Source organism: Lepidochelys kempii, chromosome 1 (assembly GCF_965140265.1).
Source record: "Lepidochelys kempii isolate rLepKem1 chromosome 1, rLepKem1.hap2, whole genome shotgun sequence".
Classification (NCBI taxonomy): Eukaryota; Metazoa; Chordata; order Testudines; family Cheloniidae; genus Lepidochelys; species Lepidochelys kempii.
The window spans coordinates 156,974,523-156,998,971 of record NC_133256.1 but is presented as its reverse complement, the minus strand read 5'-3'; the positions used below and the strand labels follow the sequence as shown (position 1 = coordinate 156,998,971).

The following is a 24,449-nucleotide window of genomic DNA, read 5'->3' as shown; positions in this document are numbered from 1 at the left end:
TTTAATTCCCAGATCTGGTAGACATACACACTCAAGCTATCATGATTAAAAACAGCAGTGTGTCTGTGGTGGTATGGGTGATGGCATATGTTAGCCACCTGAGTACATGCTAGGATCTTGGATAGGATTGTATTCTGGCAGCAAGCCCAAGACACACCCTGCACTGCCATGGCTGTGCTTCTGTTTTTAGTGCACTAGCTCAGGCAGGGCTAGCACATGTATATCTGCATGAGCTGGGAATTACACCTCCCCGCTGCTGTGCAGATACACCCGACATGAAGAATCACGTGGAAAGTAATTCCCATTATGCCCATAGTAGAACCATTCAATTTATGATTCCAATATCAGCACTTGTTATGTAATGAACCAAATATTTATTATTTAATTGCTCAATCTTTAGTTACAATTTCTGTTGAAACTTGGAGGGGGAACCCTAATAGATCCAGAATTTAAACATACTCTTTATGCGCTATGAAAGTTTGGTGTATGAAATGTTTCATGTTTCTTTTAAATGCTTTTTTTTCTTTACCCCTGTACATTCTCAGTGGTATAATAGGAGAGCGACTGCCTATCCGGTATTACCTAACAGCTGGAATGCTTGCCAGTGGACTCTTCACGGCAATGTTTGGGTTGGGCTATTTCTGTAATATGCATAACCTGTGGTTCTACATGATAGCTCAGGTAAGCATACTGTTTGTTTCCCTAGGTTCGTTGGCTTTCCACTTTTATTTATTTTTGTTTTCAGATGTGAGTAGCATTTAGTGGTTACATGGCTAGATACAAGACTGAACTGCATTCAAACTAGAATGGAATACAAGAGAGTGCTTGCCATAGCTTTAAAAATAAAGACACGTTTTAAATGAATTTTTTTTTTTAAAAAAACATGAACTGTTTAAAATCCCAGATCATTAACATGTATAAACCTAAAAGTGAGAAATAATATACCTTTGAGAACAAATGCATTTACTTTTACCTGTCTGCTAAGACCTGAGTGTAGGATACTGTCTTTCTCTGAGCAGTTTCCTGCACTGGTGAAAAGTGTTCAAGATATCGCCAGCTGTTGCAACAGAAACCCATGGAGCGGAATTCTCAGAAATCCTGTGGGTCTGATCCAAAGCCCATTGAAATCAATGGAAAGACTTTGCATTGACATCAATGGACTTTAGATGAGGCCTTAAGTGAAAGGCAATGGGCTTGTGCTCCTAAATCATTTAGGGTATGCTTGCACTTCAAGCGGGAGATGTAATTCTCAGCTCAAGGAGACATACCCATGCTAGCTTGATGAGAGCTAGCATGCTAAAAATTAACTGTAACTGTGGCAGGGCAAGTTGTAAAAGAGGCTAGCTGCCCTGAAGTAGGTACCAGTCTGAGACCAAAGACACGAACTCAAGGCAGTTAGCCCCTCCCATCACTCTCACTACCACTGCTACACTTAGAGTACATAGTTGTGGTCCCCGACACATACGTAATCGAGGTGTCTTGTTCCTCCCGCTGCTTGAGCTGCAACAGGTACTGTTTATTTTTAGCATGCTAGCTTGGTTAGCTTGATCAGAGCTAGCCTGGGTATGTCTCCTTGAGCTGGGAATTATGCCTCCAGCTTGAAGTGCAGGCATACCCCTAGATGCTTTTGGAAATCCCACCCAGAGTCATTAACGCTGTGTTTGATAGGTAAAGTACAACAGTTTGCCTGACTACATTTTATTTTGTTTTTAAAAATGTATATTGTAAATGTGAACTATTATGTTATCCTCATGGGATTAGTAATTTGGGTGGAATCTTCGAGGGAGCCTAAGACAGTAAGGTGCCCCATTGATGGCAGTCAGGTACCTAACTCCCTTAGTAGCCTTCAAAAATCCCAGCCTTAAACAGGTTATTAAAGAACTTCATACCTCAGTCTGAATTTAGTAAATATGAAATGTATACACTGAAGGGACAAATCTTTTCTTTTATTCCTTTTAAATTCTAGGTTCTACATTCTTTCATAAGGCTTTGTCTTTTTAGCATTTATTTGCACCCATACATTTCCCTAAACTCATATTCAGGTGAAAATATTATGAAGTGGTTATAGCAGTGAGAGTTAAGAGCCCTTAGCACTGTCAGATTCCGTATGATCTTTGGCAAGCCTGAGATGACAATTTGTGGAGGTTTGCCCTATAAAAAGTTTTGAAATCCTTGGATACAAAGTGCTGTACGTACAAAGTCTTACTTTATTTTTGCTGAATAATGGTGTTTGGAAAAAAATATTAATCTAATATTAATAATAATGTAGGCTTGTTTTTATGCAATTTAGGATCTTCTAAGGAAGCACTTAACATGACATTTTGTGTAAGAATTTTCATAGTCATAAAATGTTTTTTGAAATATGATTTCAGATAGCTAATGGATTGGTGCAAACCACTGGCTGGCCCAGTGTTGTTACCTGCATTGGCAACTGGTTTGGAAAAGGAAGGTAAAAATATAAATATTAAGTACTGAGACTATATGTGGGTGGTTTTAGGCCCTAATGCAAAACCTGATGAAGCCAGTGTAAGAACTCCCATTTAGTTTCGGTGATTTTTGAGGTAAGCCTTTAAGGAAGATCCTTTAAAAATAAGTAATTACCTGTTTGTCGTGCATAGGCAGCGTGTGACTCTTGTGTTTGGGGAGGCTGGGTGGGAGCACCAGGAGCTCCCTAGAAGTGTGGGGGGAGGGACCACCGGCGCCCGTACTGTGGCCCTGCTCCACCCCAAGGCCCCACCCCCACTTGGCAACCTCCTCCCCCTGAGGCCCTGCCCGTATTCTACACCCGCCCCATCCAAGGCCCCACTCCTACTCCACCTCTTTCCACCTCTGCCTGCTAGGGTTGCCAGGCATCTGGTTTTCTAAAAGGGACCCTGGTGGCTCCGATCAGCACTGATGACCAGGCCACTAAAAGTCCAGTTGGCAGCACAGTCGGGCTAAGGCAGGCTCTCTGCTTGTCCTGGCTCTGAGCAGCTCCCGGAAGCAGCAGGCATGTCTGGCTCCTAGGCACAGGGGTGGCTACGGGGGCTCCGTGCACTGCTCCCACCCCAAGTGCTGGCTCTGCAGCTCCCATTGGCCGGGAACCGCGGCCAATGGGAGCTGTGGGGGTGATGCCTGCAGGTGCTGGCAGCACACAGAGTGCTGTGGCCCCTCTGCCTAGGAGCCAGACATGCCAGCCACTTCCAGGAGCCATCTGAGATAGGTGCTGCTCGGCCGGAACCCGCACCCCACACACGCACCCCCACACTCCGAGCCACTCAGCCTGGAGCCCACTCTTGCACCCCAAACCCCTCATCCCCAGCCCGGAGCCCACTCCTGCACCCCCAGCTGGAGCCCTCACCCCCTACTGCACCACAACCCCCTCCCCCAGCCTAGAGCCCCCTCTTTCACCCTGAACCCCTCATTTCTGTCCCCACCCCAGATCCCGCACCCCCATCCAGAGCCCTCACTCCCTCCTGCACCCCAACCCTTGGCCCCAGCCCAGTGAAAGTGAGGGAGGGTGGGGGAGAACAAGCGACGGAGGGTGGGGGGATGGAGTGAGAGGGGCGGGACTTCAGGGAAGGGGCGGGGCAGGGGTGGAGCAAGGGAGTTCAGTTTTGTGTGATTAGAAATTTGGCAACCGTACCACACACTCATCTCTGCCACCGAGCTGAACCGAGCCAATCCACCCACCCACCAGCCGCTCACTCCTTTCTGCCCTCTTCTGCCTTAAGGGTGAGCGACGGGAGTGAGGGGGCAGAGAGGAGTGAGCGGCAGCTGGGCAGGACAGGAAGAGACAGAGTGAGGACGGAGTCTCCAGGGGAAGAGGTGCGGTGGGGGTGGGGCCACAGGGGAAGAGGCCAAGTGAGGGCGGGGCTTCGAGGTGGAGCACAGACGGAGTCCGGGCGGGGCCATGGTCTGGGCACCAGTGGCTCCCCCTCACTTCTTGGGAGCTTCTGGTGGCAGCACTCCACTCATCAGGTCTCCATAAGGTGTGCCTCAGTTGGCATTTCTTGCCCCATTTGGGGAGACTTAGCTCCCCAAGTCTCTTATACTCGCTGCCCATGTTGTGGCAACTAACTTAACTAAATAGTTCAAAAAGGGCGGAGAGAAACGAGCAGCAGGGGGCTGGAGGGGGCTCAGGAGAAGGACTGGGGCTTCTGGGGGAAGGGGAGGAGAGGAATGAGCAGGGGAAGTGGCCATCAGGAGAGGGGGTGGAAAGGAGCGGAGGGGGAGCGCTTTGGAGGAGGGGGCTCAGCGGGGTGGAGCAGGGGGCGGGGCCAGGGTTCATGCACCAGTAGCCCCCCCACTTCTATGGAACTTCTAGTACTCCCACCCAGCCTCCCCAAATGCCAGAGTCACGCGCCCCCTGTGCAAAACATGTTTGCTTGCAGTTTCAAACATCTGTATTGGTGTGTGTTCATTAATAACTCTCAGACATATGAGTAAAGTACTTCAGAGTTAAATTGAGAGGAACTCTGGCAAATGTTCTCAGCCTAAAAACACTTTAAAAAACAAAATAAGGGCTGTATTGTGCCATTGGTTTTAAACTGGAATTTCCCATTGCTTTCACTTCTGTTTAAAAATCATCAGGGAATGCATCAAAAAGTGCCATAAGGCTTATTTGTTTTTACTACTTTTTTTATAATACAACTCAAAGTATGAATTTAAAGAGATGGATGAACAAAATTTGTTGCTCTTTCATAGTGCTCACTCTTTACAAAGCCAACTTTTTCAATCCTGCAGTGGGGGATATTTTACGGTTCTTTTGTAACATCATATAGTGTTTCTCCATAACATTGGGGTAGCTGCGCAGTTAATCCATTGGCACCGATGCCAGTTTCACAGAAATAATGCACATTAATGCTACCGTAGGGTCTGATGTCCCTGTTATAGGTGCCACTGTACGAACAGTATAAACAGTAAGGGTATGTTCTGCTACAAGTGCCTACGACAGCACAACTACAGTTCTGTAGCTTGACCGCTTCTGGGCCCAAGAAATGAACACTGACTGGTGGGATGATGTCCTATAATGCAAGCTTGGGATGATGAGCAGCGGCTGCAGAATTTTCAGATGTGCAAGGCCACATCCATGGATCTGTGTGCTGAGCTCACCCCAGCCCTCCTGCACCAGGACAGGAAAATGAGAGCTGCACTGATAAGGGAGAAGCGAGTGCCAATCACACTGTGGAAACGTGCAAAGCCAGATTGCTACTATTCAGTGGGAAATCATGTTGGAGTTGGCATATCCACTGTGGGGGCCGTTGTCATGCTAGTGTGAAGGATCTTTAATTGCCTCCTGCTATGCAGGACTGTACTCTTGGCAACGTGCAGGACACAGTGGATGGATTTGCAGCAATGGGGTTCCCTCACTGCAGTGGAGCAATAGGCGGCACACATTTTGGCACCACCCCACCTTGCCACAGAGTACATCAACAGAAAGGACCGTTTTTCTGTGGTTATTGCAAGCGTTGGTGGATCACCGAGGATGCTTCATTAACGTCAATGTGGGCTGTTCACAGAACGTGCATGATGCTGCTCACATCTTTAAGAATACAGGACTGTTCAGAAAGCTTCACGCAAGGACTGACTTTCCTGACCTGTAAATTACCATTGGTGATGTTGAAATGCCAATAGTGATCCTCTGTGACCCAGCCTACCCTTACATCAACCTAACTTTGTAGTGTAGACCAGGCTGAATTCTTCCATTGACCTAGCTACAACCTCTCAAGGGGGCGGATTTACTACCATGACAGACAGGGCCGGTGCAAGGATATTTTGCACCCTAGGCGAAACTTCCACCTTGCGCCACCACGCTTTCCCTTCCCCCCGGAGCATTGCTCATCATAAACTTTCAAAAATGAATACTGCATAATGGTTAAAATGCAAGTTCAACTGTGTTTCTCTTTTCTTTATTCATTTGTTTTCCAGCAATAGTGTAAAAATAAATTGGGGGGCGCTGCTTTTTGGCGCCCCCAAATCTTGGCGCCCTAGGCGGCCGCCTAGTTCGCCTAGTGGTTACATCAGCCCTGATGACAGAAAAACCCCTTCTGTCGCTGTAGCAAGTACCTACGCTACAGTGCTGCAGCTGTGCTGCTGTAACAGTTCTAGTGTAGACATGATTCACACTAAGGTGATTCACACTAAGAACACGTCTTTCTTTTTCTGTAGCAAAAGTGCATCTTTAGGACCTGATCCAAAATCCACTGAAATTAATGGGAGTCATTCCATATATTTCAATGGCCTTAATCAGGCTAGCAGGTCCCAATCGTGCCAGATTCTGAATAATACCCATATCCTGCACAAGGAAGCTTTTAGGATACATTCATTAATGTTTAGGTACTTTGAAACGGTCAGATTAAAGGCAGTAGTGTAAAGGGTTATGTACAGTTATAGAGTGATAAGGCCTCAAATACTTCAACAGTGCCAAAGATTAACTGCTGTCTGTCATTCTGTACGCTACTTAATAATGTTTATGAGCAGAATAACTAAAATTGGCATCCTTTTGAATGCAGGAGAGGTTTGATCATGGGAATCTGGAATTCTCACACTTCCGTAGGGAATATCTTAGGATCCTTAATTGCTGGTTACTGGGTATCTACCTGCTGGGGTCTGTCTTTTGTGGTTCCTGGTGTTATAATTGCTTGCCTGGGAACCGTTTGTTTTCTGTTTCTCGTTGAACGTAAGTATATATTTCCTTATTTTTATTCTTATTTATACAAAACTGTAGCTGTCCATCCTATGCTGGGAACCCCATTACACAAATTAAAATACACAATGCAAAATACCTATAAAGGTCTGCTCGTACCTAAACAAATATCCACCAGGCACTCGGGTCACGTCTTTCCCAGAATCTACATGGAAAAAAGATAGGCTTTTCAGCATGTTCAGAAGGCCAAGATCTGACATCCTGAGGGGGCATTTGCAAAGTCCTAGTCTGACCCCCTGCCAGCCGCTCTCTCATTTATAGCTCAAGGGTCTCCACTGATCACAACTCTGGCCTGGGGAGAAAGGCAAGCTCTCGGGTAAATGGTTTTTAACCCATTTAGAGCTTTACAGGTTAACACTAAGTCCTTGAATTCCACTCTGAAATTTACTGGGAACTAGTACAAATCATGGAGCACAGGTGTAATGTGCTTCTGATCAGGACCTCTACTTAAGCTGGCCATGGCATCCTGCACTAGTTCTTGTTTGAGTGGTCTTAAGGTAGAGCATCACGTGGAGTGATTGCAGCAACATGATCTTAAAGCAGCAAAGGTATGATATACCCTACCAGAATGTATTTGTCCTACTTCACCCCAAATCATATCCTCTTGATCTGTATCTTCACTTGACTTCAGTGAGCCTACTTGTGAGGCAAGGAGTCAGACTCCACGTATGGATGGGGGAATTGGGGTATTCCTAGTCTGATAACATATGACATCTTCACTTGACTTCATATGCATTGTGTCTGACTGAAAATGACTTAACTGTACTCTTTGTCTGTGGGCTGAATATTAAAGAAAAGAAACAAATATTGTATCTGTAGGTCAAAATGGATAGGGGTATTTTTTTTTTCATTTGGGGCTAGACGATACCAGAAAATTTTATTGCTTTAATTATGATTTAAAGCAGCAAGAATACACGCATGTGCACCTGCATACAGCATGGAGGCAATTATATCAGTATAGAAGTGCTTATACAAAAGTAGCTTATGCCGGCTCAGGGAGCAAAATAAACTATATCAATATAAGGCATCTGTATACCAGTATACTGCATCTATGCTAAGGCTTATACTGGGTATAAGTGCATCAGTAAAAAAATCATACCCCTATCAGGCATAGTTATACCATTATAGCAACTTTTCTAAGTGTAGACCAGGCTTTAATATCCACAGGGTTTTAGAAGAATGATTCCTTATGTTTGATTAACTGGTGTTTTGTTGTATTTCAGACCCTAAAGATTTAAGTTGCACTTGCAAACCATCCAGTGTAAGTGAACATTATTGTAATATTCATTGTTATATTTTATGTTACTTTTCTTTTTTAATGGATAAATAGGACATCATTTGGTAGTTATAGTATGAAACTAGCCTTCTGGTATACATTTGAACAATGAGGGGTTCTAATACCTGCCAGGGAAATAAATTAAGCTTGGTGTAGGACTCATGATAATGTGGTGTGTTGGTTTTGTAGTGGACTTAGAGTATTATTCATGCAGTTTGCCGGTGGGGGGATAAAAATTGGTGTTGGGGGAGAGGATTGATTTTTTTTTAAACTGGATTTTTTAAATTTTGTTTAAATTAGCTTAAGGAACAGTTTGAGGGGGAAGATCCCCACAAGGGGATCCTCAAGTGAATGTATTTTCTCCTGCCCCCAGATTTCACTGGGGTAAGGAATGATTTGGGTCTATATCATTTGCCTTAATGATATCCTTTGGCAGTTAGTCCCAAAGATGAATTGTACATTGAAAGAAAATGTCCTGTATCTGTTTTGAATATATTGACTTTCTTAATTTTGCATGCAATCTTGTTCTTGTATGGTAACTTAGGGTGGATTGGCCTTCTCTGTAGCATGTATTATTTTTTGTACAGCTTTCTCTTCTCCTCTTACTGTTGGCCTCTTTTAAAGGACATGATCATCAATCTTTTCAATCTCTCCTGATATAAAGTTTCTATCATTTTAATTGCCATTCTCTCAAACATATATGTTTTTGGATTTATCACATATTTTGGTCACCTAATTTCAGAAAATACTGTACTGTCTATATTTTCCATTTAATTCCTTCTCATTTTTTAAATACAAGCAAATCTCTTACTGGATTGAAGTTACATGACTCATAGACACTTTGAGCTGGAAGATATTTTTCTTCAGTATTTTTTGCTACCTATTGAGAAACATCCTGGTGAATGTTTCAATTGCTTCATGCAGTTGCTGGAAAGAAAGATAGATCTCAGAATTTGCCACTAAGCTTTGCTGAGGTAAATGTATTCCATTTACTTCAATACGCTGTTCCTGGAAGGCATTGTTAAAGAGTTCTGCACAGCGTATTGCTTATCTGTCTTACCAAAAGCTGATACGAAAGAAAAAATGACCTTCAACTATCTCTGTCTTGATGCTGTTGAACCAAAAAAAAAGGCAATTGGGGATTTGTTTTCTTGCAGCCACCCCCCAAAGAACAAGAGGCCATTAACTTAATCTTTTCATGAACATCAGCAAGATAATTGCCCCACACCCAGCCTCATTGTCTGATGCATTTGACCTACTGTTTCCAAGGAAACCTTGCTCTCTGGAGCGCAAAGCATCGCTCCCTCCCACAGATTCTTATTTGCAATCCCATAGGAGGTTTTAAACACATTTCTCTCCTAGACTTCACTCAGAAATAGCCCCAGAATGCAAAATTTGCCAAGAGTTCAATTCATCCTAGGAAGTCACATGATGTTTGAATGTGGGAATACCTCAAATTTAAAATTTGAAGTCCGAAAAGTACAGAGTGAAGTCAACAGGAGTGGAGGGTAGTGCATTCTCCTGTATTCACCACAGGATTAATTTGTAGAAGTTAAATCAATTAATAGAACATTGATTAACAAATCAGGTTGCTGAAGTATAGATGAATAACAACTGAAGGGTACAGCTAAAGTATTAGGATAATAAACAGACAGTGCCATCACTTGAAACAAAAACCTTGGCCTTGCTAGACCAGCTGCAGAATTTTGCAGGAAGTCATAAAATTCTAGCTGCCACTTTGTTTTCAGTCCTTCTGAAAAGCAAATTCCCATGGGAATGGGTCCCTTTGAAAATTTCTGAAACATTTTTTGTAAATAATAATTCAAGAGTCTATTTGAATCTAAGCAGAGCAGAGACAATCTTCTAATTGCAGATGAAGCAATAAAAACTTGAAAAGTTACCATGAGGAGTAGTTCCTCACAGACAGTAAATCTAAGGCACCATCTGTGAGTTGGTCTGGTGATTTTTATTTTCACGTCCCCCATAATTTGAAGGGACAAGAAAACAGGGAGTCCAGTTCCCTCCATACTTTCAAGTGACTACACTGTAAGTTACAAGCTGTGCAAAAATTGCTAATTTTTCCTCCCGAATCAGTGGCAGAGACTGGAACAGAACCTACAACACGTAACTCTGACTTTCTCCACAGATTTCTCAGGATACGCAGGGTCACTTGTATCTGGCTTTGCTCGGTTAAAAAAGGAGTTCTATCTGGAAACAGAATCCACTCATGAAGATAATTTCATTTAAAATTAAGGGTTTTTTTTGTTTTTTTTCAACAATCCCAAAAATAGAAGGTGCACTTTAAGTGCTTTGGCCATTTTACCTTGGTTTGTGTACTTGTACATCTGAAACTTGTTTCAAAATATATCAGTCTGGTGTAAATGCCAGAAGTGGAGTCTTTGTCTAAGCTTTCCACAGAGCTCTACTCTCCACAGAAGCTGTAGTTCAAGCAGTCTGTGCAATCTGCAATAAAGGAATTTGATAAGTGACAGTAAAGGGCAGGTTTAATGGCATTTGTAATAGGGAAAGAAATGTACAGCGTTATGTGAAGATTTGGTATCTTTTTCATTGCTTCTAATCTAATCTCTCATTCACTGCTCTTGCAACATAGCCTGTAGACCCAGCTGATCATTACCTATGAACATGTTGCAATTCTTTTGTTCTAAGGACTCTTTTAACTTGGCTTTCCCTTTCTGCAGAAATATCAGTTCTTTAAAAAAATTCTTGTGGTAAAGTTCTCCCATATCTGGAAGGCTCCCTACTTTTCAACTTCTTACTTCTCTCCAGAAGATAAAGTGTAAATATTTAATATGCAGCCTCTCAGTCTAGTCCTCGTCTCCAGGCATTTCCCCTTTACCAGAGTATATTGCATTTAAACAGTGAAATGGAAAAAAATCTTTCACTTTTTCTCTTCTTAACCTTTAGATAAAGATATAGCTGCTCTTTACTCAGATAATAGATTTTCTTTCTGCTAGATCGTTGTAATTCACTTCCCAACACGACTCTTCTTTTTAATAAGACCATTTCTAGTATGTATTTTGCAGAATCCTTGTTCTTGGACTTGGGCCCGTCAAGGATAATTACTTCAATCTTTGACTGCACTTTACCTTTTATGGATTATACATAATTTATCCTCAGCCCTCCATAAATTTTCTGCACTGGAGGAATGAACAACTAAAGAACAACAAAAATATGCATCCATAAACTTTATCTGGGGCAAATTTTGTCTATATTTCCTTTTAAATTAAGACTTTAGATATGGACAGGGCATGCTTTTCTGACTATATTTTTTACATAACATTCAGGATGTACTAAGGCACTTTGTAAAGTTTAGTGCCTCCCTCTGCTCCTCTAATGTTATACCCAACTGAACACAGCCCCATGTTCTCTCTACCTGGTGGTGAATATACATTTAAGGTTTACCTAACCCACACATTTCATGTCTATGGCAAATCTTTTTAGATAAAGTGTCATATGGTGACATTTTTCAAAGAATGCAATTTCAGCATGCACTGATGTGCAACTGCACATGCAAATGAATGGCTATATTTACAGGAAAGCAACTATTTTAGATCTGTTCCAGTTGGGGGCCTGGGGAGCCCACAGAGGATAGATAGGATCAGATCCTTGGGGGAGGCGGGGCGTACCCCAAAGACCATAACTACAACCCTGGTGCCCCCTTCCTGGGCACGGACAGCTTAGAATGAATATTTTATAAGAGAATGTGAGAAATCTTTATCTTCAATGGGGAGGGGGGAGGAGAAAGATTGTTCCTTTAATAGCAGCCTCTGAAATAAATGGATCAGTTTAGGAAGTCTAATTGTGATTAAAGTATTGCTACAAAATGTGGATTTTGTGGTGAAAAATGTCAAAGCCATTAAGTAGAATGAGCGCACAATCTGAATTCCCTGTGCCGCTCCTGTGTACAGCACAATTTGAAATGAGAATATGTAAAAGTGCCTTCTCTTTCACATTTTGCAAGATTCACAGAGCTCCACCTGAATTTAAAATAACTAGAATGTACAGTTATCAAACCATAAGTTTTTCCATTTGGCTTTGCATCTGAGGTGTGATGAACAAAGATCTTTGATATGTGAAAGTAGGGTCTAACCCTGTTTCTAGCATCAGTGACTTCTTTAATGTAGTGCTCTTTAAAACTGTCTTGCAGAGCTCAAAGTCCTACATGAATGGTACAAATAAATTCAGAGTCCATAAGCCAATCTTAAAGAAACCAAAAAACTTCAGGTACAATGAAATGTCTTAAGTTAAAACTATGTAAGATTTTCTAAGCTCAGATAGAATCTTTACAATGAAAATGGCTTCACCCAGGAATGTTTCAATCTGCTAAAGATCTTATAGAAAAATATAAATATAAAAATATTTCAACTTACTTTAAAACAGTGTTTTAGGGGGAGATTTTTCAAAGATACAAAAGGCAGGTAGGTGACTGACTGCCTTTTATGCATACGAAAATCTTCCCCTTAATTTCTTCTATACTGTAGTGTTCCCTTAGCAGTTTTTTGCTTTCGGCTGGAGATTTACTGCTTCTTAAAAATAATGACCTATTTAACAACTTCTGTGCCCTATTGTCCTCACCTACAAAACCAGTTGTATCACTTTCTGGGGTACACTTTGAGTTCTTCAGAATGAACATTTTAATTTTAAAAGAAGGGGAAGAGTAGTGAGAGCAATGTGAGCAAAAGTCACAATAGTGATAAGGCGATGAGCATAAACCCATAGCCTGGATCAAAAACATCCCCAACTTTGGGAGACCTTCAGATCCCAGCGTTGTAGTTGTGATCAATCTCTTCAATAATCGCATCCCTGAGTTTCATTGAGGAGAGCAGAGTAATGTGCTGTATACACAAAGTACAAATAGCCAAAACATGAGTACCTTTCACTCTGCATCCCTTTGTTTACTAATTATACTGTGTAGGATCTATTACAAGGGAATGTAGTTGATTATTCACTAGTGAGTAGAGGAGAGACCATTTCTCTTCTCTCCCCCCACCCCAGGGACAACACAGCTGGTTTTGTTTCTTTGGTGTTCCGAAACCCATTAAAGTCTATGTGAGTCTTTCCACTGAGTTCCAAGGACTCTGGACCAAGTCCTTACTGATGAGCAGCTATTTTACGTGTTCCTCCTTTCATTCTAAGGCCTGAGTTATGCCTGGTAGGCAGAGCCTGTAATGATGCTCGGTGTGCAGCCGAACCACTCCAAGGGAACAAAATGGCTCCTGGAGCTCCCTGGGGAACAGAAGTAATTTGCTACTCTCTATTAAGGTGCCATATAGACCCCATCACATGGCTAACAAGCTCTCCTGGTTTGTGGGGTGGAGAAACAAAGGCATGATTCGGCCTTCTCCACTTTTGTCTTGTTGCTTGCAGAGGAAACAACGTGTTAGCAGTGCCTGCACTCCCCTGAGTGCAGGGACTGTGATTCTGGAGGTCCATTACGTGGGCCATTCATGAGAGGCACAGTTTAGCCCTCTGATTTTGTGTGTGTGTTTATGTGAAATGGTTAGTTATGTGTGTGCATAATATGTAACCTTTTGAGTGGTTGGATTTCAGCATGGAGACTGAACACTCTGGGTTGGGAGGCACCTCTTCCCACCCTCCATACTGAGAACATCTATAGAGAAAAGGAATAGAGTTATTCTATCTCCCCATTGTACATACTTATTTACTGAACTTTGCAGGCCCTTTGTTTGCAAAAACAGTCCTTCTGAAAATGAGAACTGAGTGCAATCTAACCTAGACAACACAAGACAGGCTAAGTACAGTATTCATGATACTGGACAACGTAAAATCTCATTCCCTTGGTGAAGTACGGCTCTGAACATCACCTGAGGACCATTTTTTAAAGGTTTTCTACAGGTAGGTGGTTGTTTGGTTGCTTGTTTGTCATATAGACACTTTTTTAAAAAAAATGAGAGTAGTCTTCATCTAATTCTTTGTGGGGAGGAAACACAGTGGAAAAACTAGCCCTGGGTAAATACTGCTAAAAATTCTGAGATGACTCATTCTTCAACAAACTGCTTCCACTGTGTTTGCTCCCCCAGTGGCCAGTGAGTTTACTTGCATGAATATTCATGGAAACAGAAAGGCTTTAAGTTTGTTAGCCCTGGTCTACACTAGGACTTTAGGTCGAATTTAGCAGTGTTAAATCGATGTAAACCTGCACCTGTCCACACGATGAAGCCCTTTATTTCGACTTAAAGGGCTCTTAAAATCGATTTCCTTACTCCACCCCTGACAAGTGGATTAGCGCTTAAATCGGCCTTGCCGGCTCGAATTTGGGGTACTGTGGACACAATTCGACGGTATTGGCCTCCGGGAGCTATCCCAGAGTGCTCCATTGTGACCGCTCTGGACAGCACTCTCAACTCAGATGCACTGGCCAGGTAGACAGGAAAAGAACCACAAACTTTTGAATCTCATTTCCTGTTTGGCCAGCGTGGCAAGCTGCAGGTGACCATGCAGAGCTCATCAGCAGAGGTGACCATGATGGAGTCCCAGAATCGCTAAAGAGCTCCAGCATGGACCGAACGGGAGGTACGGGATCTGATCGCTGTATGGGGAGAGGAATCCGTGCTATCAGAATTCCGTTCCAGTTTTTGAAATGCCAAAACCTTTGTCAAAATCTCCCAGGGCATGAAGGACAGAGGCCATAACAGGGACCCGAAGCAGTGTCGCGTGAAACTTAAGGAGCTGAGGCAAGCCTACCAGAAAACCAGAGAGGCGAACGGCCGCTCCGGGTCAGAGCCCAAAACATGCCGCTTCTATGATGAGCTGCATGCCATTTTAGGGGGTTCAGCCACCACTACTCCAGCCGTGTTGTTTGACTCCTTCAGTGGAGATGGAGGCAACACAGAAGCAGGTTTTGGGGACGAAGAAGATGAGGAGGAGGACGAGGTTGTAGATAGCTCACAGCAAGCAAGTGGAGAAACCGCTTTTCCCGACAGCCAGGAACTGTTTCTCACCCTGGACCTGGAGCCAGTACCCCCCGAACCCACCCAAGGCTGCCTCCTGCACCCGGCAGGCGGAGAAGGGACCTCCGGTGAGTGTACCTTTTAAAATACTATACATGGTTTAAAAGCAATCATGTGAAAGGATTACTTTGCTCTGGCATTCGCGGCTCTCCTGGATGTACTCCCAAAGCCTTTGCAAAAGGTTTCTGGGGAGGGCAGCCTTATTGCGTCCTTCATGATAGGACACTTTACCACTCCAGGCCAGTAACACGTACTCGGGAATCATTGTACAACAAAGCATTGCAGTGTATGTTTGCTGGCGTTCAAACAACATCCGTTCTTTATCTCTCTGTGTTATCCTCAGGAGAGTGAGATATAATTCATGGTCACCTGGTTGAAATAGAGTGCTTTTCTTCAGGGGACACTCAGAGGAGCCCGTTCCTGCTGGGCTGTTTGCCTGTGGCTAAACAGAAATGTTCCCCGCTGTTAGCCACGGGGTGGGGGGAGGGTTGAGGGGGTAGCCACACGGTGGGGGGAGGCAAAATGCGACCTTGTAACGAAAGCATGTGTGCTATGTATGTAATGTTAACAGCAAGGTTTACCCTGAAAGACTGTAGCCACTGTTTTATAAAATGTCTTTTTAAATACCGCTGTCCCTTTATTTTCTCCACCAGCTGCATGTGTTTCAATGATCACAGGATCTTCTCCTTCCCAGAGGCTAGTGAAGATTAGAAAGAAAAAAAAAACGCACTCGCGATGAAATGTTCTCCGAGCTCATGCTGTCCTCCCACACTGACAGAGCACAGACGAATGCATGGAGACAAATAATGTCAGAGTGCAGGAAAGCACAAAATGACCGGGAGGAGAGGTGGCCGGCTGAAGAGAGGGCTGAAGCTCAAATGTGGCGGCAGCGTGATGAGAGGAGGCAGGATTCAATGCTGAGGCTGCTGGAGGACCAAACCAGTATGCTCCAGTGTATGGTTGAGCTGCAGCAAAGGCAGCTGGAGCACAGACTGCCACTGCTGCCCCTGTGTAACCAACCGCCCTCCTCCCCAAGTTCCATAGCCTCCACACCCAGACGCCCAGGAACATGGTGAGGGGGCCACCGGCCAACCAGCCACTCCGCCACAGAGGATTGCCCGAAAAAAAGAAGGCTGGCATTCAATAAATGTTAAAGTTGTAAACTTTTAAAGTGCTGTGTGGCATTTTCCTTCCCTCCTCCACCACCCTTCCTGGGCTACCTTGGTAGTCATCCCCCTATTTGTGTGATGAATGAATAAAGAATGCATGAATGTGAAGCAACAATGACTTTATTGCCTCTGCAAGCAGTGATCGAAGGAACGAGGGGAGGGTGGTTAGCTTACAGGGAAGTAGAGTGAACCAAGGGGCGGGGGGTTTCATCAAGGAGAAACAAACAGAACTTTCACACCGTAGCCTGGCCAGTCATGAAACTGGTTTTCAAAGCTTCTCTGATGCGTACCGCGCTCTCTTGTGCTCTTCTAACCGCCTTGGTGTCTGGCTGCGCATAACCAGCAGCCAGGCGATTTGCCTCCACCTCCCACCCAGCCATAAACGTCTCCCCCTTACTCTCATAGATATTGTGGAGCACACAGCAAGCAGTAATAACAGTGGGAATATTGGTTTCGCTGAGGTCTAAGCGAGTCAGTAAACTGCACCAGCGCGCCTTTAAACGTCCAAATGCGCATTCTACCACCATTCTGCACTTGCTCAGCCTGTAGTTGAACAGCTCCTGACTACTGTCCAGGCTGCCTGTGTACGGCTTCATGAGCCATGGCATTAAGGGGTAGGCTGGGTCCCCAAGGATACATATAGGCATTTCAACATCCCCAACAGTTATTTTCTGGTCTGGGAATAAAGTCCCTTCCTGCAGCTTTTGAAACAGACCAGAGTTCCTGAAGATGCGAGCGTCATGTACCTTTCCCGGCCATCCCACGTTGATGTTGGTGAAACGTCCCTTGTGATCCACCAGAGCTTGCAGCACTATTGAAAAGTACCCCTTGCGGTTTATGTACTCGGCGGCTTGGTGCTCCGGTGCCAAGATAGGGATATGGGTTCCGTCTATAGCCCCACCACAGTTAGGGAATCCCATTGCAGCAAAGCCATCCAATATGACCTGCACATTTCCCAGGGTCACTACCCTTGATATCAGCAGATCTTTGATTGCGTGGGCTACTTGCATCACAGCAGCCCCAACAGTAGAATTGCCCACTCCAAATTGATTCCCAACTGACCGGTAGCTGTCTGGCATTGCAAGCTTCCACAGGGCTGTCGCCACTCGCTTATCAACTGTGAGGGCTGCTCTCATCTTGGTATTCATGCGCTTCAGGGCAGGGGAAAGCAAGTCACAAAGTTCCATGAAAGTGCCCTTACGCATGCGAAAGTTTCGCAGCCACTGGGAATCGTCCCAGACCCGCAACACTATGCGGTCCCACCAGTCTGTGCTTGTTTCCCGAGCCCAGAATCGGCGTTCCACAGCATGAACCTGCCCCATTAGCACCATGATGCATGCATTGGCAGGGCCCATGCTTTCAGAGAAATCTGTGTCCATGTCCTGATCACTCACATGACCGCACTGATGTCGCCTCCTCGCCCGGTATCGCTTTGGCAGGTTCTGGTGCTGCTTATACCGCTGGATAATGCGTGTGGTGTTTAATGTGCTCCTAATTGCCAAAGTGAGCTGAGCGGCCTCCATGCTTGCCTTGGTATGGCGTCCGCTCAGAAAAAAGGCGCGGAACGATTGTCTGCTGTTGCTCTGACGGAGGGAGGGGAGACTGACAACACGGCTTACAGGGTTGGTTTCAGGGAGCTAAAATCAACAAAGGGGGTGTCTTTACATCAAGGAGTATTTCAGGCAGGAGTTCACGGAGGGTTCCAATAAGAAATGGTGCACCTAAGTTATTGTTCTTATTGGAACAAGGAGGTTAGTCTGGCCTCTGATTGATACATGGCTAGATTTACCTCGCTGCACCTTCTCTGTGAGTGACTGCAGTGTGACCTAGAGGAATGAGTCCCCTAGACAGGGGAGGGGGGGAAGCAAATGAGTACAAAACAAATCTGGTCTATTACTTGTTTTGATCCACTCCATCTATCTTTTACATCTTTGGCTGGCAGCAGACGGTGCAGAAGGACTGCATGTCATCCACATCTCATGGCTGCTCGGCAGAAGATGGTACAGTACGACTGCTAGCCATCCTCATCTCTTGCCTGCCCAGCAGAAGATGGTACAATACGACTGCTAGCCATCCTCATCTCTTGCCTGTCTGGCAGAAGATGGTACAGTACGACTGCTAGCAATCCGTATCGCCTGCCTGCTCACCATAAGACAGTTCAATAGGACTGACTGCAGGACTAAAGAGAATGACCTGGTCAAGTCGCTCCAAATTTAGTCCCTGCGCCCATGTCTGCCCAGGCGCTCCCAGCCGACGTGGCCAGGAGCACCTTGGACACGACGATGACGGCTACCAGTCATATTGCACCGTCTGCTGCCAGAAGGCAATGGGTTGCTGCTACTGTGTAGTAATGCTGTACCACGTCTGTCAGCACCCAGGAGACATACGGTGACAGTTACCTGAGCGGGCTCCATGCTTGCCGTGGTATGGCGTCTGCACAGGTAACTCAGGAAAAAAGGCGCGAAACGATTGTCTGCCCTTGCTTTCACGGAGGGAGGGAGGGAAGGGGAGCCTGATGATATGTACCCAGAACCATCCGTGACAATGTTTTAGCCCCATCAGGCATTGGGATCTCAACCCAGAATTCCAATGGGCAGCGGAGACTGCGGGAACTGTGGGATAGCTACCCACAGTGCAACGCTCCGGAAGTCGACTCTAGCCTTGGTACTGTGGAAGCACTCCGCCGAGTTAATGCACTTAATGCACTTAGAGCATTTTCTGTGGGGACACACACACTCGAATATATAAAACCGATTTCTAAAAAAACGACTTCTATAAATTCGACCTTATTCCGTAGCGTAGACATACCCTTAGAGGTTATTGGCAGGAGCAAACTTTACATTTGTAAATCAGTACTGGTATTCACACCAGAAACCTGATTCTGGATTTGTCTCTTCAGAGAACAGAAATACCTTGTGACCAGAACAAAACAAAAATCTTCATTTCATTTCAAAATGTTGATTTGACTCTAACTACTTTTTGTTTTCACGTCTTCCTGTGGTGAAAATTGTTTCTCAGAATTGATTATTTTCTCCCCCAAAAATTCAGTTTCAATGGCAAAATCATATTTTTAGGTAAGAAAACTTTCCACACACCAAACTTCAGCCAGTTCTACTTGTCACCTATGTGTTCAATCAAAATTAACCAAAGCATTCTGAACTAAGTATATTCACTGTCTACAATGAACTGTTTGAGTACAACCTACAGCCCAGATGTTACTTGCCAGTATTATGCTCTGAATAATTTTAAAATAATGGCAAGAGTCTTGAATCTCATAAGCTGTTTTTGGACAATTCATAAACACGAAGAGCTGAAATCTGAAAATAAACTGTTGGCTGTAATTTGCTCTGCCAGCTCTAATCATAACTCTCAGTAATGGGCACTCTTGTCAGTTTGTGTGGAGAGACTATAGATTGAATGGATCAGGAGACTTTATCCTTTCACCCTGAGAGGTGTTCCATCTTGATCATGACGGACGAACACTGGCTGAGCAGCACTGGGATGCTTGCTGTCAAATCTGTTAGGGTTAATGTGCGTTTCCTAGGATTCAAATAAAGCTTAGATTCAAATAAACCTGGTAGTATTAAGCTCTTCTCCTAACTATCACACGTTTACATTAAATCTTGATGAAGGATGAACGTACATTAAAATCCTCTTGCAGCTAAAAAGAGAAGCACTGATAGGTCATCTTAAAGTGTGACAGTGGCACAGGGTGCAGGTGAAATACTGGGTTGCTACAGCTATCGAACCTCTCATTTTTACAAGCTGGCAAAAGAGTTTTGATGGACCGTGACAGCTGTGTGTCCAAAATTTCTGCCACCCCACATGGAAGCGATTGGTGAATCTTGGATTTAGGTCTGAACTTCCCCAAGATTCAGGGGAAAGCACATGAGAGGTTTTGGTTCAATGTAATCTCTGGCTAATTGGCTTGCTGCATTTAGGCACGGATTCCAAGCCCTATTCATATTGAATAGCACTTTACCCCAACAGCACTGTTGAACAGAGGTGCCAAATCAGATACTTCCAAGGGAGAATGATCAAATTATGGTCCCTACCCAACCCCCTCCTCCTGAAGGGACCCCAGGTTTCCCTCAGTCAGGGAGTGTACCCCTCTCTTACCACACAGTGCATGAGCCAGTCTGAGTTCTCAGTAGGCTCCCCTGCACTCTGCTGTACAGGAAGAGGCTCCTGGTGCGCCAGGTCACCACATCATTTCGCTCTGCCGCTCTTCCAAAATTTCAATGGCGTGGTAACCCTATGCTCCAGGTTGCAACACCATTCACTGAAACCTGGCCTGGCCACCCCTTCATGTGTACAGAGGGGAGGCCAGGTCAAACTTTAGTGGCAATGTGACTACACAGCTGGGGTGTTGGTCCAGACCCCTCTGGCAGCAGCTGTAGTTGTTGAGTATGAGCCAGCTGCTTAAAGGTGGTTGGGCCATGGCCCCCCGCTCCATGGCCTATGGAACTTTGAGCAAGTGCAAAAAGCGTTTTGGCGGGGGGGGGGGATTTGCTCTCACTTCCCCCCGCCACCCTCTGTAATTGATGCCACTGCTATTGAAGTCAGGTGGAGTAAGGTACTACTCAGTGTAAAACATCAGAATCTAGTCCCTCGATGATAATGATTTAATTCATAGGTGTCACTGCATGAATGAGTAAGACTGAAAACTGGAGGTGAGGAACAAAACAAACTCATGAGTCTCTTAAAACAAAGCATATGCTATGCATACCTGAACAGTACAAATGATCCTTACTTAAACTGATGAATGTGAAGATACAAGGGACAGAAATTCTGAAAAATCAGCTTAATATTTATATAGAAGCCAGGTAATGTCAGTGATATCTTCAGTATGTTAACCAAGAAGTGTTTTCAACTCCAACTAGTGTGACCACATTTGAATGGTGGATGGGGAGAAGCCATGAAAAGTAGAAGAAATAAGTCAATTTCCAATAGCTGGGTTCCATTCAGGGCATGCTATGATGTGTAGTGGTTTTGCAATTTGAAATCTGCTCAAAATACAGACAGTGTAGTGCTTTGACTTCAGAAGTAAATGCATGCAGCCCTAAACAATAGTGCTTTTTTCACTAAAGATTTCAGAATCAGTGAATCACTTTCTGTAGTACAAAAAGTAAAGTCACAAGACATGTGAATGACTTGGTTGTTTGATACATACGTTTTTAATGTATTTACTTTTCTTTTTGTGGTGGTGGGAAACTGTCTGTAGGATCCAGCGATGCAGTGTTTGCTTCCAGACAGAGAGAACTGCACAGTGCCACTGAACCATAATTTTGCAGTCACTGGGGAAGGTGGAACTAGAATGTCAGCTGTAAGCTTCATAGGCGCTTTGCGAATACCTGTGAGTACATGCATTAGTCTTATCCACTCTACTGTGCCTCGGCTTTTGCCCTACAGGATTCTGATTTTTAGACTGTTTAAATGAAGAAGTTGGACAAAGTTGGTTTTCCCATCTCAAAACTGGTATTCTATTCAGTCATGTTGAGTTTTGACTGGATGTCGGAAATCGGGGGGTATAAGGGATAAGACAAAGTGGGCGTCCTATTCAGAAGAAGAGAGGATACAGGAAAAAGGTAACATTTGGCTCAAATAAGCAAGTTGAATAAATTAATGAATCACATATTAGAATTTACAAATATTCAAAAAACTAGTGAGTGCAAGTTTAAACCTGCTCTTGATGTTTTAAGCTGTATAACTAGCACTCACACACTTCATAACTGTCATAAATATAAGGGGAAGGGTAAACCCCTTTAAAATCCCTCCTGGCCAGAGGAAAAACCCTTTCACCTGTAAAGGTTTAAGAAGCTAGGATAACCTCGCTGGCACCTGACCACAGTGACCAATGAGGAGACAAGATACTTTCAAAGCTGGAGGGGGGAGAAACAAAGGGTCTGGGTCTGTCTGTGTGATGCTTTTGCCGGGGACAGAACAGGAATGGAGTCTTAGAACTTAGTAAGTAATCTAGCTAGATATGCATTAGGTTCTGTTTGTTTAAATAGCTGAGAAAATAAGCTGTGCTGAATGGAATGGAGATTCCTGTTTTTGTGTCTTTTTGTAACTTAAGGTTTTGCCTAGAGGGATTCTCTATGTTTTGAATCTAATTACCCTGTAAGGTATTTACCAACCTGATTTTACAGAGGTGATTCTTTTTTACTTTTTCTTCTATTAAAATTCTTCTTTTAAGAAACTAATAGCTTTTTTCATTGTTCTTAAGATCCAAGGGTTTGGGTCTGTGGTCACCTGTGCAAATTGGTGAGGATTTTTATCAAACCTTCCCCAGAAAAAAGGGGGTAAGATTTGGGAGGATTTGGGGGGGAAAGACGTTTCCAAACGAGCTCTTTCCTAATAATAATAATACCGGTGTTAGACGTTTGGTGGTGGCAGCGAAAGTCCAAGGGCAAAGGGTAAAATTAATTTGTACCTTGAGGAAGTTTTAACCTAAGCTGGTAAAAGTAAGCTTAGGAGGTTTTCATGCAGGTCCCCACATCTGTACCCTAGCGTTCAGAGTGGGGAAGGAACCTTGACAATAACCCAAGAGATTGATGACATTATTAACATAATGGGACAGTATTTATGAATGTGGGGAGAGAAATAAGGGCATCAGAGAGAGAACCTTGAATTACATGGGGTGGAGGGGAAGTAGCTGAAATACCTACAGCCTCTTCTGCAGGGGCCACAGAACTGTCCTTTCATAGCACCTCTTCTTATGCTCCTTGAAACCTCAGGTAGCAGACTAGTCCCAGTTAGAGCTGCTTGGAATTTTGTATCTAAATTATTATTGTTGGGGTTTTTTTAATGGAAAAATGTAGTTTTCACAAAATTACTGATTTCTTTTTTCTTGAATTTTTTCACAATGGAAAATTGTGGGGGGAAAAATCTTTGGGGTAGGGTTGACCTGAATCAAAATATTTCCATTTATTGAACAGAATCAAAACGTTTTTGAGTCGTTGCAATCTTAATCTGCATCCACCTGAGCTACCATAGTACTTCATTGAAGTTGTAATTCAGGTCTTCCTCATTCTACTTTCTGGGTCAGGCTTCTCAGCTGGACTATATCTCCCATGATGCTCTTCAGTTTCCGCTCTGGCTGAACTGCCATAGTGTATCATGGGAGATGTAGTTTCGCTGAGGAATCTGGCTCATAGAGGAGAATGGGGGCATGAGGCATCCAAACTACAATTCCTTTGAGGCACTAGCAGCTCAGAAAGATGCAGTTCAATGTCAAACTGAAACAAAATGTTTCCAAATAGAAATTTTTTGGAACTTTTCGTTCTCTGAAAATTGTAGCAATTTTGACTTTTCATCCTGTTTTGAGACAAAAAAACAATGTTGAAATATCAGAATTTCCTGCAGGACAAAAGTTCAGATTTCTGACTAGCTTTAGTCCCAGTGGTTCTGCGATACTGTGATATCCTTACGTGTAATGAACTCTTCATCCGGTATGAGCAAGCTGAACTTCAGTGCATATGCTTTTTTTGGTCAGATGTGTTTTGGTTTTGTTTTTTGGTGAGTGGGTATGAAGTGTAAGTCTGAAGTAGAGCTATATGAATTTGGTATATAATATAATATATTCTATAGCCCATTACCCCCTGTTGTATGTGTATTTGTCCTCATATTTGGAGTAGTTGTATTGATGTACATTATGAAATGTTAATAATATTGTACCTATTAAAGGAAAGCACTTGATTACATCAGGGCTTCACTGCATTAATTGGCTGCCTATCTTGTTTAAGTTTTAAAGTGAAAAATGAATTCAACAATTGTTAAAATATGATGGAAACTTCTACCTAGACTCCTGTCTACATCTTCCATAGTCAGTGGACTGTGTTCTACCCTGGTGTAAGCAGGCTATAACGCCATGGAAGTCAGTACAGTTGTACCTGCTTATAGTAGGATTTAATTTGGGCCAGTGTCACAAATGGCATCACTTCTTCAGGCAGATGACTTCCATCAGTAGTAGGTTCATAAATGATAATTGTCATTTTCAAAAGCTCCTAATTTGAAAGCACATTTTATGGCTTATGTAGGGGAGCATCTTGCAACTCAAACTTTCAGGCTGCTGGATAAAAGGAAAGGGGCTTTGTTCAAATTCAGGGTAATAGCTCTGTTCAAGGAAACACAAATGAAATCCAGGCTGAACTGTTATTGGGCCAGTGTGAATGTAGGAAAGAGTTCCTGGCTCTATACGCTACCCTCCTGTACCCTTAGATTCTAACCATAACCTGATCCTGATATAGTATCTAAAATATCCTCTTCTGCCTTCTCCTTGAGTCTTGATTCTTCCCCCTCCACTTCTCCGTCACTTGCCA

At 43.7% G+C, this 24,449-nt stretch overlaps 1 protein-coding gene across 2 annotated transcripts in view; it reads left to right on the top strand.

Annotated features, from left to right (window-relative positions):
* The window catches only part of SLC37A1 (solute carrier family 37 member 1), a 60,264-nt gene that overhangs the window by 13,817 nt on the left and 21,998 nt on the right, over nt 1-24,449 (top strand). Inside the window, exons 6-10 of one of the 2 annotated variants that reach the window (XM_073359744.1) lie at nt 546-681; nt 2,373-2,449; nt 6,495-6,661; nt 7,912-7,949; nt 21,350-21,481. In XM_073359744.1, the coding sequence (XP_073215845.1) occupies nt 546-681; nt 2,373-2,449; nt 6,495-6,661; nt 7,912-7,949; nt 21,350-21,481 (550 nt within the window). The remainder of the gene's footprint in view (nt 1-545; nt 682-2,372; nt 2,450-6,494; nt 6,662-7,911; nt 7,950-21,349; nt 21,482-24,449) is intronic. The other variant, XM_073359754.1, reaches the window with a different exon arrangement.